The 13,848-nt window shown below is 44.9% G+C and overlaps 5 protein-coding genes across 5 annotated transcripts; 4 read left to right on the forward strand and 1 right to left on the reverse strand.

Annotated features, from left to right (window-relative positions):
- Positions 1-114: 114 nt before the first annotated feature.
- AGABI2DRAFT_154135 (hypothetical protein) lies at positions 115-3,596 on the forward strand (the record flags this gene model as incomplete). The annotated part of the gene is made up of 17 exons (XM_006456516.1): positions 115-215; positions 550-616; positions 672-1,088; positions 1,150-1,180; positions 1,235-1,350; positions 1,489-1,567; positions 1,625-1,835; positions 1,896-2,060; positions 2,128-2,179; positions 2,240-2,341; positions 2,399-2,498; positions 2,553-2,589; positions 2,652-2,748; positions 2,813-2,894; positions 2,953-2,996; positions 3,051-3,323; positions 3,411-3,596. The coding sequence occupies 17 exons, from the start codon at positions 115-117 to the stop codon at positions 3,594-3,596; spliced, it is 2,160 nt and encodes a 719-aa protein (XP_006456579.1).
- A 717-nt stretch (positions 3,597-4,313) lies between these two features.
- Positions 4,314-6,397, forward strand: AGABI2DRAFT_188477 (hypothetical protein; the record flags this gene model as incomplete). Its single annotated transcript, XM_006456517.1, has 9 exons — positions 4,314-4,330; positions 4,390-4,698; positions 4,767-4,930; positions 4,975-5,165; positions 5,211-5,419; positions 5,488-5,499; positions 5,556-5,654; positions 5,714-6,160; positions 6,331-6,397. The coding sequence occupies 9 exons, from the start codon at positions 4,314-4,316 to the stop codon at positions 6,395-6,397; spliced, it is 1,515 nt and encodes a 504-aa protein (XP_006456580.1).
- A 107-nt stretch (positions 6,398-6,504) lies between these two features.
- AGABI2DRAFT_122469 (hypothetical protein) lies at positions 6,505-7,334 on the reverse strand (the record flags this gene model as incomplete). Its single annotated transcript, XM_006456518.1, has 4 exons — positions 6,505-6,609; positions 6,663-6,929; positions 6,982-7,122; positions 7,182-7,334. The coding sequence occupies 4 exons, from the start codon at positions 7,332-7,334 to the stop codon at positions 6,505-6,507; spliced, it is 666 nt and encodes a 221-aa protein (XP_006456581.1).
- A 239-nt stretch (positions 7,335-7,573) lies between these two features.
- Positions 7,574-10,472, forward strand: AGABI2DRAFT_154140 (hypothetical protein; the record flags this gene model as incomplete). The annotated part of the gene is made up of 18 exons (XM_006456519.1): positions 7,574-7,646; positions 7,700-7,897; positions 7,949-8,004; positions 8,056-8,221; positions 8,278-8,352; positions 8,408-8,622; positions 8,673-8,779; positions 8,835-8,923; positions 8,972-9,121; positions 9,175-9,200; positions 9,254-9,281; positions 9,330-9,488; positions 9,545-9,622; positions 9,679-9,788; positions 9,843-9,892; positions 9,947-10,056; positions 10,127-10,284; positions 10,344-10,472. The coding sequence occupies 18 exons, from the start codon at positions 7,574-7,576 to the stop codon at positions 10,470-10,472; spliced, it is 1,977 nt and encodes a 658-aa protein (XP_006456582.1).
- A 1,345-nt stretch (positions 10,473-11,817) lies between these two features.
- On the forward strand, positions 11,818-13,729 carry AGABI2DRAFT_211625 (hypothetical protein; the record flags this gene model as incomplete). The annotated part of the gene is made up of 12 exons (XM_006456520.1): positions 11,818-11,994; positions 12,049-12,165; positions 12,218-12,427; positions 12,479-12,611; positions 12,663-12,697; positions 12,758-12,868; positions 12,930-12,967; positions 13,037-13,070; positions 13,122-13,254; positions 13,321-13,435; positions 13,489-13,635; positions 13,690-13,729. 12 exons carry the CDS (start codon positions 11,818-11,820, stop codon positions 13,727-13,729), a joined length of 1,290 nt encoding a protein of 429 aa, XP_006456583.1.
- Between the last annotated feature and the right edge of the window lie 119 nt (positions 13,730-13,848).

The raw sequence follows: 13,848 nt of genomic DNA on the forward strand, positions 1-13,848 counted from the left end.
CCGTAATTATTCGGAATATGCAGCCGAAATTGCCATTTCCACCGCTTATCGCGGCCTGACATCTTTCTGTCTCAAAATTTATACCCGGAAATCTTAAACTGACTCACATCTCAGATGAAATGTGATTTCCCGAAGGGTGACAATACTTGTAAAAGATGCAGAAGCACCGGTCATGTTTGTATTGTCGAAGGTCGTAAGCCGAGGACAATGCCAAAGTAAGTCGGGCTGTTTCATCTAACGAGGTTTTTCTTGGCTTTTGTCCTTTCAAGGCATATTCGCTTCGGTCTTTGACATTGGCCATATCACCTGCTTTTATTTGATGATATAGGCATGGGAAATTCATTCTAGTTGCCATCCAAAAAGCTTTAAGAGCCTGTTTTAAGGACGCATAGTTCTGCAGGTTGTTTTCCTTCAGTACATTCTTTCACTGTCTTGAAAGATGTCGCAACTCAGGAGGACTTCCTCTTCAGCTTCTTTGGCTTCGAACTCTTCTACCTCGTCTTCATCCTCACTTCCGCTTGAAATGTTGACTGATCTATCTCCCTTCAGTAAGCGCGAGTATTTGCTAGCCCAGATCCGACAAAAGGATGCTATCATTGAATCCCTGCTCAAACAAGTATGTATCATTTCAACAATCATAGCAGCGCTAATCGTACTTTTGCTCCCTCTAGCTTCATAACCCTTACCTCGCCACACCACTGTCGATCGCTTCATACCGTATGGCGACATCTCCTTCCGATCAAGACAATACAAGCGTCTTGGCCTGGTTAGACCGGCTTCAGTCAAGCGTGCGGGACGCAGGTGGTGCTGGTGGACAAGCTGCCTTTACTGAACTGCGGAATCAAGAGGATGCTGAATCTGATGGTGACTCTGACACTCCTGGGATTGATGTATCTCCTCCAGAAGATGAAAATGCCGAGGGTGGTTCTACTAGCGAGACAGAGAATATGCAAGCTGCCTTGCCTGACGCGCATGTCCCTTTGGGGCTATTGGCCAATATGAGTATTAGTGGTGGTAAATCTAAGGGAAAGAAGGATCGGGCACGGAATGTCAATTTGACGGAGGAAGATTTGAATGATGATAATGTTGTGAGTTGGAACTTTCGGCATTAACACTATAAATTGCTAGCTAATCTATTCATTTCTATAGGGAGTAGCGAACGAAACATATTTCATGCCAGGTGATTTCTTCTTTTCCACATCAGGCGGAAACAGTTGACTGATGACCTTTTCAGGACCGGCTACTGATTTGGGTATTCGGGCTTCACTGATAGAGCAACATAGTCCCCCGGAGATATTAGTTCATGGGCTGGTTAATCCGGATGACGTCCAGAAACTATTTGATCTGTGCGTTTAAATCGTGGTATATCGTTATGGGATTAAACACTGATACTGTTCGCATTATCAGCTTCTATACTTATGTCAATGTGAGCTTCTCTTCTTGATATCTGTGTGAGGTTCTTCTGATGTGCTCATCATCAATGCACAGCCATTTGTCTCTCTCCTCGATCCTGTTCTTCATACCCCGGCATCTACTTTTGCTCGTTGTCCATTCTTGTTTACTGTTGGTGAGTTTATTGTCGTTGCTCTTAAATATTGACTTTTGTGGATTGACGGCTTGCAAGTCTGTGCGATTGCCTCTAGGTATTATGTTGAGAAATCGGAGATTTATCCTATAGCGATGCATTTTGCTAAGCATTCGGCTGCGAATGCTTTGATTGATGGATGGAAGTCTGTGGAATTATGTCAAGCGTATATTCTGATGAGCATCTACGCTGTCCCGGCCAGAAGGTGGGAAGAGGATCGAAGCTGGTTGTATACGGGACTTGCTATTCGGTATGTTTCGCTTTCTGTTGAATTGAAAGTTTCTGATATCTAATCTCTTTTGGGTTTCAGGATCGCTACGGATCTTAATCTGCATCATGTGTCCTCGGTTAAGCCGAAGAATGAGAAAGAGGAACGTGAGGTTTTGAATCGTGCGAGAGTGTGGATGATATGCTTTAATTTGGATCGTTCGACTGCGACACAGTTTGGGAAACCTTCTACGATTAAGGAAGACTTGTAAGTGAAAAGCAAGGCCCCAGTTGACTTTTGTTTCTTTGTTGCTTATATTTTCATTCTTTTTCAGTATTGTTCGAAACGCTCGGGATTGGTACCTGAAATCGCAATACAACCTTCCTGTAAGTTTCTTTTTCCACGCCACACCGTATGACTTTCGTTAATCCGAGTGATTTATATAGTATGATATCCATCTGTGTGCTCATTCGGCGTTACTCCAAATTGTGAACAGGTTCCATGATGAGATCTTCAGCGATCCTTCTTCCCCGAGTCGCTTGAATAAGGTGGGTGACGTTGATATCGAATATTTATAAATTCTTAACTGAGGTAATGATTGTTAGAATGTGGACTTCCGGAAGATAACTTTGAAACACGACGAGTACCTGACGCAATACCATCAAGAATGGCTAAGGCGTTTTGAGGAAGGTTCTGACCCTCAAGGCAAGTTGAGGCTGTGGAAGTGAATTGTCCCTGGTTAATGACATTGGTTTCTAGATCCCGGCTGTGTTCTTCGTTGTTCTTTGCTACCCTTGTGAGTCATTTTGACATGTTTTGAGCTGGAAGTTCTGATGGCTCATTCGTTCTTTCTGTCAGTTTGGTCGCGTATTCGCGTCTGGTCATGTTCTCTTTTGGTTTCCAACAGGCTTTCCATCGGGGAATTGAGCGGAGTGATCAAGTTTTCTTTACCAAGGTGTGTGCTTCCTTTCTGTTTCTCAAGCAGCTATGTTTGTGCTTAATCGGATCCCCCTGCACAGTGCTTGGAAGCGGCTAAATCCGTTATCGTGAATATGGTTGATAAGTTGGCTCCGAGTGGGTATATGCGGTATGCTCCGGATGGTAAGTTGATTCCCTACTATGGAACTTACCGAACGATTGGGCTGATGCTGGATGGCAGGTCATTTTGTCTTTTCGGCATTTGCTTCGGCATTTCTTCTCAAAGTGAGGACATTCCCTGACTGGATTATGGCGGTGTGGTCTGACTGGATGGACTAGTTGCTGCGGCCCGAGTTTGCTTCGCTTCTTACGAAGGATCAAGAAGGAGACATCTTTGAGCTGATAGGACGTTTGATTCAAACGCTGAGCTCGCCCAAGATTGCGATAGATGACAGGCATACACCAAAGTTGTATGCACGCTTTTTGGCTGGTTTGCTTTCGCGCCATCGACGTGATGGTGCGACTGTTGGGCGGCTTCATCCTAATCCACCAAATCAATCATTGGCGGACGCAACGAGTCAGATACCTGCGGCGTCGATGACGACCTTCTCTGTCGCTCAACAACCGCAGAACCCTATGCAGTCTGACCATAGTCTCGGATACGGTCCGAACGTGATGCATTCTTCTCAACCACAACAGGCTTTGCAAACTCCTATCTATCGCCCTGAGGCGACGTACAATTCTGGTTCAGGGCCGATACATTTTGGGTCTGATACGGAACTTGCTCTGTTGGGTAATGGGTATTCGCCTGATGAGGAAATGCTGGCGACTATGCAAGCTATCAAGAGTCCTTCTTGGTGGCAGAATATGATGATGCCTGGGTAAGATTAGCTTTTACTCCCTTTCTTTCTTTTGGTGCTTGGGGATGCTTATGTGGGTTTTTTATGACAGATTTTCTTGGACACCTGAACCTTCGCCATCACCTCCACACGTCATGGGACATCAGCAGCAGCAACAGTCACAGCAGCAGCATCAGCAGCAGCAGGCACCCCAACAGTCATCTTATCACCCTGCAATGCATCAAGCTAGTACGAGCATGCAGCATGTTATGCAGCACGGCGGGTTCAATCCTATACAAATGACGACTATGTATTAATTTCTTGTTCGCCCCTTTCTTTCTTTCTGTCTTGTTTTGGCGGGAATCCGTGTCTATAAGTATGAGTAGTTGTATTTTGCTTTCTCTGTTGCTCTGTGTTTTCTTCTGTACCTGCTCTGCTTTATGATCATAACTATACTCAATGCTTCATTATTCTTGGCTTTTGTATATATCGGTTGAAGGTTGTCATTTGGAGTTTCGAGTTATTTCTTCGTTCTGCTGCGCCTTTGGGCTGTATGGGGTTTTTTAGTGCCTAGCTTGTGATAGCTCTGCCCTGTTGACCGAGAACCCCAAACGTATTGCAACACATTGGGCCGCATTGCGTTGTTCGAAGCTTCCCGAGCCCGAGCCGGGTTCTATGTTTCTTCTATCAGCGGTAAGGATCTGGGTCAATCATGTGCATAGTAAATTGATCCGTAAATAGACATCACTCTACTCTGACCCTCATGGTTGAGTTACTTGAGTTCGTCTTTCTTCTTCCATTCAGCCTCACTATCTCATCGAGTGTGTGTCTTTGATCAGAATTGCACCCCTCGACCAACTTTTCAGTCACTTCCGATACCAGCTGACCTTGCGATCGACGGAAGGCAATTATCGCTCTCTGATCCTCTTCAGGTTATCTACGTCACAGGATGTCCCAAACTACGACCAAGAACGGGGCGAGGAGGAAACTCAATTAGAAAAAGAGTCAGATCCTTCGGCTAGATTGAATACCAATGGAAGACAACTCTATGCTATGGAAGCTACTTGTCCACATTTAGGTGCTGAGCTGTCTCATGCAGAAATAGAGGATTGTGGTGATTCTGTGGTGGCTGTTTGCCCGTGGCATAGGTAAGTCAAGATCCTATGGCGTGTGCCTATTGGGCGGTTTTTCTAGACGAAGCTCTGATGGTGTAGAGATATGATTTTGATTTGAGAACAGGCAAGAGCGAGACTGGGTTGAAAGCTTGCACTTTTGCTGTTTATGTCAACGTGGATGATAGAGGTGTGGAGATGGTATCTCTTGAGACACCAAATGAAGGATCTGGATGGCGTTTGGTGGAATTGAGACCTGTTTCCGAGGGTGAGCTGTTATTATTTATGAACTGTCATTCGGGAATGGGCCAGGTATCTCATGCGTTATGCTTTTAGAGTTCGCTGACCCTCCACGTCTTTCATCTCCGAGTATCAAGAAAGATACTCAAATAGAATGTACACCGCTGGTTGAAGACGAGCCGGTTGTACCACTTGAAAACCCGCCGAAGACATTGATGCAATGGGGTGTTTTAATCTTGAACACGCCTAATCCTACTTTAAAGGTACTTACAACTCGATATCCTTTGATGCCTTACTCAAATTTATAGGTGGAGCGAACGAGGCATGCCGTGCATCTTTTCAGAACAGGCAAACTAAAATCCATTGGGCATAAGTCGGCTAATGCACCTCGCCCACCCGAAGTACCATCCCGCGACGCATCCTGGATGCGCAATCTTGAGACTGATCCTACGAAAGTGAAGCACAGGAAAAACAAGGCAGTCATGCTGCATGCTCTTGCTAATATAGAACAATGGGCGTGAGTGTCGGTTCAAATACCTGTTCAACTCGCTGTGATTTCTTCTAATTAAAAGTCACTTGATTTAGTATCGATTTAGCGTGAGTGCATCTAATGCCTCGGAATGAACGTAGTTGTCATTGGCGTGCATGCGTAGATGGGATATCATGGTCCGATTTGGACCTCTACATCCTGATATACCACCTGCTTTCTTCCATGATTTTACTAAAATGGCCCTCGATGAGGCCAAGCATTTGTACGTCAATTTCTATTGACGCCCGTCTGATATCAAATTCTCAAAGATATCGGGTGCAGTTCCTTTCTTACTACCAGATTAAGCGCAATTTCCCCTTCCACACCGTATGGAAGTATGCCAGTTCAAGCCTCTCTGTGGGAATCCGCTACCACGACTTCACATTCCCTTCGAGCCCGACTCGCCATCATTCATCTTGTTCATGAGGCCCGAGGACTTGATGTCAATCCAGGAACGATCGATCGTTTCCGGAGGGCAGGGGATATTGACACAGTAAAGGCTATGGAAGTTATTCACTCGGATGAAGTTACGCATGTCACTTCCGGGCATCGATGGTTCATGTGGATTTGTGAGCAGCAAGGGATTAATCCCGAGGATGGTGGCGTAATTAGAGCGTTTAGAGAAGAAGTGAAGAAAAATTTCAGAGGTGAAGTCAAGGGACCGTTCAATGTCGAAGCAAGAGAAACTGCTGGCATGACTAGAGATTTTTACGAGAACTTACGAGGGGAGTTTACGGAGTTCGCGGAGTTGTCAAGGGCAGACTTTATGGGAAAGTCGAGGGGTACAGTAGCAGATGTTACTGTTGCATACGAGACTAGCAGCTGAGGCAGCCGATATACTTGTTCCCACTTCACGAGTCGTGTTATAGAAATGATATTTTATACTAAGTTGAATGTAGGAATCGATGGATCGAAACAAAATTCAAAAACAAATGGCGTTCTCATCTTTTCCTGAACTTGCAATGAGCTAACCTCTTCAAATGCGCATCACAGTCAATGAGCCTAATAGATATACTGCACTCTATCCACGCCCTTGTGAAGTCCTTTCATTGTATTATTCAATATTATACAGCTTACTCGACTTTCATCGCAGATTCTATCCTGAGCGCTTTGATCTCCTTTTTCAGATTCACCCACATCGGGAAACCACAAACGAGAGTAGCTATAACATAGGCTATCTGATAACCTACGCAGTTAGCTCTGCCGTATAGAAAAAATGAAGGGGACTCACTCCTAGGCCAAATCGCATTTGATGCTTGCGACTGAGGTGGACCATGTACAAAGCTTCGGGTACGTGTAGAAACGTTCCGATGTAAAAGGAAGGCTCTAGCCAACTCCGAGTCAAACCTCCCAATCGTGTGATGAAGGTTATAGTAGCAAGAACTGGGCGTGGGGTAAGTGAAGGCGCGTAAATGCAGAATGCAGTGGCAGTGAGTGCGCTGATAGTGAGAAGAGCGGTTAAAGGGAAATAGAATTTGGTAACCATAGGAGGTTTGACCTGAGTTAATAAATTATCGGATGGTCGCAGCTGTGTTTCTAGAGTTCCTTACGATTCCTAGTCCTTCTTGAGCCAAGGCTTTCATCTCCAAAAGTCTAGGCTTTACATCCTCGTAGGATTTGAGAGGTGGTGTGATAGGTATGTACACGTCGATTTTACCACCGGCCTTGAGAGTACATCTCAATAATAAACCCTCGAAACACGGTTAGTCTCGCCAACTCAATCCCAGTATATTTTCTACGGTTACCGCACCTGGACGTCAATATTCATCATTTCGACTTTCTTGATGATTTCTCCAACGTTCCCGTACCACTTGGCATAGGCAAAAAGCGTTTCAGGATGGTTGGACATGTACATTCGCAGATGATCAGCTTTCTCTGCTACTGGGTCAGAGTAGTTGGGCATGATGGTCGAGGTTGGAGTGGTGAGCGGGATGAGAGAACAGCTTTACATCGCTTTAAGTCATGAAGTCCTTCAAACTAGAACCACTAGCTTCATAACGATTTTATGGAACTTGTATGGAATCGTTGGGCGAGATGCTTAGCACATGGAATGATGTCCCTTGATAAAATGGAGAAATTACTATATGGGGAAATGTGGCGGGCTACTGAATTTAATTTGCGTCCAATTTTGCCGAGTCGCTCATGCTGACTCGTATATGCACTAGACGTCTCTCTTCGCGTCCTTACTCAACAGTCGGAAACTTGTCCTATGATGGTAAGCAGTCTTACCAAATTTGAAAGAGCAGCTCAAGCTCAAAGGTTTACCAGTCTGCGTGATTGGTGGAGGACATGCAGGTTGTGAAGCAGCTGCTGGTGCCGCAAGGACAGGCGCTCGGACTCTTCTTCTCACTCAAAAGCTTGACAACATCGGGGAACTGTCTTGTAACCCCTCCATTGGAGGTGTAGGCAAAGGTACTCTTGTGAGAGAGGTTGATGCTTTAGATGGTATTATGGGACGCGTCTCAGGCAAGTGAAAGTACCTCATACTTTACAGTGGCGTTCTCAAAAGATGCATAGATAAAGCTGGCATCCAGTTTCAAATGCTCAATCACTCCAAAGGTGCTGCCGTATGGGTTAGTGACGAGAGTCGTCATTTCGCCGCACTTTGCTCATACAGCTCACAGGGACCCCGGGCTCAAATAGACAGGACGCTATACAAGCGTCATATGCAAGGAATGCTTAACAACTATCCGGGTTTGGATATTAAAGCTGCGAGTGTCTTTGACCTCGTTTTGGATCAATCGATGGCCGAGGCTGGAAGATGGGCAGGGGTTACAGGTGTGAAATTGGGTATGTCTGCCTTACAATGCTATGTCGACGTCCATTGAACAGGCTACGTTTTTAAGAGACAGGAGAGGTCATCAATTGTTCCCAAGTCGTCATTTGTACTGGGACATTTTTGGGTGGAGAAATCCATATTGGTACGTCTTCGATTCATTTTAACGGCGCACTGTGGTGGTTAAACACTATTGTCAGGAATGAAGCGTTTTCCAGCTGGCCGCATAGGCGAAGCTCCTTCAGTTGGACTTTCTGCGTCACTTAAATCCGCCGGGTTTAAGCTGGGCAGACTGCAAACTGGCACCCCAGCCCGCCTAGACGGAAAGACGATTGACTTCTCAAACATGCTTAGACAGGATGGGGATTTAATTCCTTCTCCCTTTAGCTTCTTGAATAGAGAAGTGGATAATGCTGTAAGCTATCTCCTTCCTTTCACTTGTAGAAAACTGAGCGTATAGACAAGGGTAATCAAATAGCCTGCTATCAAACGGCCACTACGCCAGAGACGCACGAAATGGTGAAGAAGAACCTACACCTCAGCTGTCATATCCAGGAAACGCGAAAAGGAAAGTAGTGTTCAGAGCTCCATCCATACTCTCAAACTCACCTTCGCTAAAGGTCCTAGATACTGTCCCTCTATTGAATCGAAAGTATTAAGATTCGGTCATAAGGACCATCATACTATTTGGTTAGAGCCTGAAGGTTACGATTCTGGTAACTTGTCTTCTTCCTTATTGATTCTCGCTAATATACTTGCCGCAGATGTGATATACCCGAACGGCATTTCGTGCAGCATGCCTGAAGAGCTACAGGAACCAATGATGCGGACAATACCTGGTCTGGAAAATGTGAAGATGGTCCGACCGGCATATGGTGTTGAGTACGATCACGTTGATGCTCGAGAGCTAGGGCGTGCGTAATCTTATCAGCTTCCCGTGTGGCGCTCATCTCACATGTTTCTGAAGCGACGTTGGAGACCAAACGTATCCAAGTACGTCGTGTTGTTCGCGATACGGAACGCTATTGACACTGATTCCGCTCCAGGGATTGTTTCTCGCAGGTCAAATTAACGGTGCGATCTTATGAATTTATACTTCGACTGTGGCTCATTTACAAGAAGGGACTACTGGGTACGAGGAAGCTGCTGCGCAAGGGATTGTTGCGGGGATAAATGCTGGTCTTCGAGCGCTACATAAACCAGCACTTATCATCACTCGCGCGGATGGATACACCGGTGTTATGATCGATGACCTCATTGTTAAAGGAGCTGAAGAACCCTGTAAGTGTTCCAAACCTTCTACTCATGGATTTGTGGACTAATCGAGTTGATTTAAGACCGGATGTTCACGTCAAGGTCGGAATATCGTATGAGCATCCGAAGCGACAACGCCGATTTGAGATTGACTGAGCAAGGTTAGTGTATGAACGCTACACGAAGTGGGGCTTTGGCCTCATGAGTTTGCCACCAGGGAGAACAGCCGGCATTGTTTCTGACGAACGTTGGACTGCGTTCCAAAGGACGAGGAGTGAAATAGAGGAAGCGGCTATGTTGTTGAAAGGTGCAGCTCTGAGCCCACAGGTAACGTCATAGTTCTGACTTGGCGTATGCGCTACGACTCAAAAATCACTTCAGAAATGGATCTCCCATGGTTTCAATGTACAAAAAGATGGGGTGGTGCGAAGGTACTTGAGAACGACCTCCACGTAACGGTCTCACCAACTAAGCGTACTATTCAGTGCATATGAGATGCTCAGGTATCCTCAAGTCACCTCGGCAAAACTTATACCCGTTGTTGAAGAGTTAGGAAAGATAGATCCCCGCATACTTTTGCGGGTAGATATTGATGGTTTGTGTCTCCATTCGTACCCTCAACGTGACCTCTTTCGGTTAACTTGAAGACGCTCTGAATCCACTAGGTCGTTACAGTGCTCACCTTACTCGTCAAGACGCGGACCTTCGCGTATTCATGGAAGATGAATCACTTTTACTAGATCCACAAATGGATTATTCTGAGGTGGCTTGTTTAAGCTCCGAAGTGAAAGAGCGTTTGTTTGCTGTGCGTCCTACTACCATCGTATGTAGTTCTAAAAATTGCTGTTCCAGATTGAGAGTACTGACACATCACTGTCTTAGGGTGCTGCGAAGCGGATGGAGGGTATGACACCTACGTCAATCGTCTATCTCTTGAGACATGCAAAAAGGACATGGAATCCGAAGAGAATGGCCGCGAGTGCCCATGGTGAAACTGCCACAGTACCGTGAAATAACCAACATGGATAGCTTCTATTGTTTGTCCCGAATGACTCTACAGCGATGCTAGAGCCGAGGATTCTTGGGCGATAATGGAAGCGGAACAACACCAAACTATTCCGAGTCTACTATCATACGCTTAGGTCAACTCCCAGTGGACCATCATTGCACCTTAATATGTCACTTCCACTGGTTCGCCACCCATGTAATCGTATGAAGTACCTTGATTGATTGAGATGTAACAGGAAGTCAACGGGAATGTCGGAAAACTGAAAATAGTCGGAATCGATTACGTTTGTCGCATTGGTCTGGATTGGTATTTTTGCCCTACCTTTCCTGATCTGACATGGATAATGTTCAATAGTGTTTTTCCTTCTGATCAGACCAGATCCGACACAGAATAATTGGGCCCTTACGATGTAGCAAGATCCAGCAAAAATAACATGAGTTTGCCTGATTCATTTAGATCGCATCACCTTCAGCTTTCCGACAAACATTACACAAGGTAATTCGATGATTTCACGGACATGCGTCGACCTTTCTCGGACTCTCGCTGATGATCTAAGGGGTGTAGTCTCTGCACAGCATGAATGGCGAGCATGACCCCTCTCATGCTAGACGGCCCGTTTATTCTTGCAAGACAAGTCAAGTCGAAAACACCAAGCTTCAAGCACCCATCAGGTGATATATGATACCCCGTGTCCGCGCTCGAACTTGATGGTCGCAACAAAATGATCAACATAACGTACCAAATGTACCTGCCAACGTCAACGGGCCTCATGTGATTCGTAATACGTATGACGTACACACCGCTTTTGCGCCCATACTCGGACTCCGGAGGATTGATGCTGCGGTCGAAGCAATGCGAAAGAACATAAAGGGGGAGAAAAACTCGGCTTTGGGGTTCATACACTAATACTCAGCGATGTGGTACACCTTTTTATCACTGGTCGCCATCGTCTATGCTATCAGAAAGATAGTAACCTTCAAGCAAGTGGCTCGTAGCCTGGGGTACATCAAAGCTCTGTCACCAGTTCACCAATTGTCTTACTGAGACAAATTTCCAGTAACCTTCCTGGTTATCGAACATTATTCTACTTCGAAAGTTTTTTTGGACATTTTCTTCCAAAAATTCGTGGTGTTTCCTGTGGAAACAATCTTCTTTTCGGAGACAAACACTCTGGTATATTGTCCGTTTCACATTCTAGTGTATATGCTCAGCTTCTTCTAAACTTTAGTGTTTGAATGGGCTGGTTGCGACATTGTGACACACGTTAGCATGTTTCCCAGTAAAGCAGACGTAGTAGTTGCGGACGCTTCTGTGGTGAAGGTACATACTCTCTTTGTAGTGGCGCATATGACTGGTGAAACTCATTGTTTTCCTCGCTTCAAGGAAATCACTACTTCTCGATCGAGATTCCCCAAAGCTGTCGCGCTCTATGGAGCATTCTCATTCTTTGGTTCCAATATCTTGGTATCGGAAGGAGAGGTCTGGAAGAGGTATCGAAAAATCAGCGCACCCAGCTTCTCTGAGGTATTTTTATAACACTTTTTAACATCTGAACAGGATTTTGATTATCCTCATAAGAGGAACAATAGACTCGTTTGGGATGAAGCCGTTTTAGTTATGAAAGATTTAATCAATAGTGGTTGGGAGAACAAGAAAGAAATTAGGGTTGATAACTTTCTCGACATCACACTTTCTGTGAGTCGTCATCGACCTTCGCTAATAGTAAAGCATACTAATGTGTACACAGTTTTCGCTCCATGTGATCTCTGCTGCTGGTTTTGGTCGTAAGATGGCTTGGAAAGATGCTAAAGTTATTCCTTCAGGCCATCTAATGTCGTTCAAAAGTTCCATTTGTACTGTCACGACATATGTTATCGAAAGACTCTTGCTTCCGGACTGGGCTGTAGGGTTGACGAAGAAGACTAGAGAGATTGATCTAGGTTTTAAGGAGCTCAAGGTACGTAGCTTGGTAGTGAATGATGATATTCTATTAATCCCTTTGTTTTAGTCATATATGATTGAGATGATTGAAGCTCGAAAGAATACAGAGGAAGTGAAGCGGCATGATTTGCTCAGTAATTTATTACTTGCGAATGCTGGTGACGGTGAGAGTGAGGGCTTGAACGCCGATGAAATTATCAGTATATATTTTTCCGCCACTATAGCTTTTGCACCACGCTAATTACGTGTAGGCAACGTCTTTATCTTCCTTTTTGCTGGTCATGAAGTGCGCACATTTCTCTCTCATCTCGTTCAGTTATATTTACTCAGCCACGCGGATAATTAGACTACGGCCCATACACTTTGTTATACTTTCGCGCTTCTCGCTCTTCACCCAGATGAACAAGAGAAGCTGTATCAACATATCAAATCTGTTATCCAGGATCCCCGAGCACCTGTTAGTAATTTTTTATCTTTCTTCCCTCTTTCACCAGACAGCTTTTCTCAAATTGAACTAGACATATGATGAGATGTCACTCTTAACACGATCTACGGCGTATGTAACACTTTCCCTCACATTGCTCTATCCTGGATTTGACTCACCCAAGGTAATCATTATATATAGTGTGCTCTATGAGGCTCTACGATTATACCCTCCAGTGCGCTCTTTCCAAGCGTTTTGAATTGAAGAAATACTCAATGTGCTCTAGGCTGTAGCCATCCCGAAATGTAGCGCTGAAGACACCACACTCACTGTTACCAACGCCAAAGGTGAGGTGGTAGTCGTACCGGTACCAAAAGGTACAGATATCTATATCCATATTGCAGGAATGCACTACAATCGTACGTAAAAGATTTCCAATGTATTTCATCTTTTTTATGTTTTTTTTTTCCCTGTTGATCTCATAGCAAAATATTGGAAAGATCCATTCTCTTTCAATCCGGATAGGTTCATGCAGCCCAATTGGAACAAAGACGCCTTTTTACCCTTCAGTGCTGGTGCAAGAGGTTGCGTAGGACGAAAGTGCGTTTTATTTGACTGCGTTCAGTTCTTCAAATTTTAATATCGAGGAACAGGTTTGCTGAAATTGAAAGTTTGGTAGCTATTACGATGCTAGTATCTCGATATAAAATTGCGGTGCAAGAAGAGCCCCGTTTTGCGGGTGAGACTTGGGAAGAAAAGAAGAAAAGAGTACTGACCAGCACTAAGGTATTGACGTTAAAGTAAGCTGCCACTCGTGTTTCTACTCGCTACTCTCTTCATGTTGCATATTTTAGGCCGGTGAAAGTCCCCTTAGTGTTCACACGGAGATCCTGAAGAAGAATGGAATTGGCTACTGTGCGGCGGGACTATCGTCTCAAGCCCGACGAGTGCCAGAACTCCTTGCTTTTGAATTCTGTAGAGCCTGAAATTTCGAGAACCTCAGACGGTATAAT

The sequence above is a fragment of the Agaricus bisporus genome (genome assembly GCF_000300575.1).
Source record: "Agaricus bisporus var. bisporus H97 unplaced genomic scaffold AGABI2scaffold_13, whole genome shotgun sequence".
Taxonomy (NCBI): Eukaryota; Fungi; Basidiomycota; class Agaricomycetes; order Agaricales; family Agaricaceae; genus Agaricus; species Agaricus bisporus.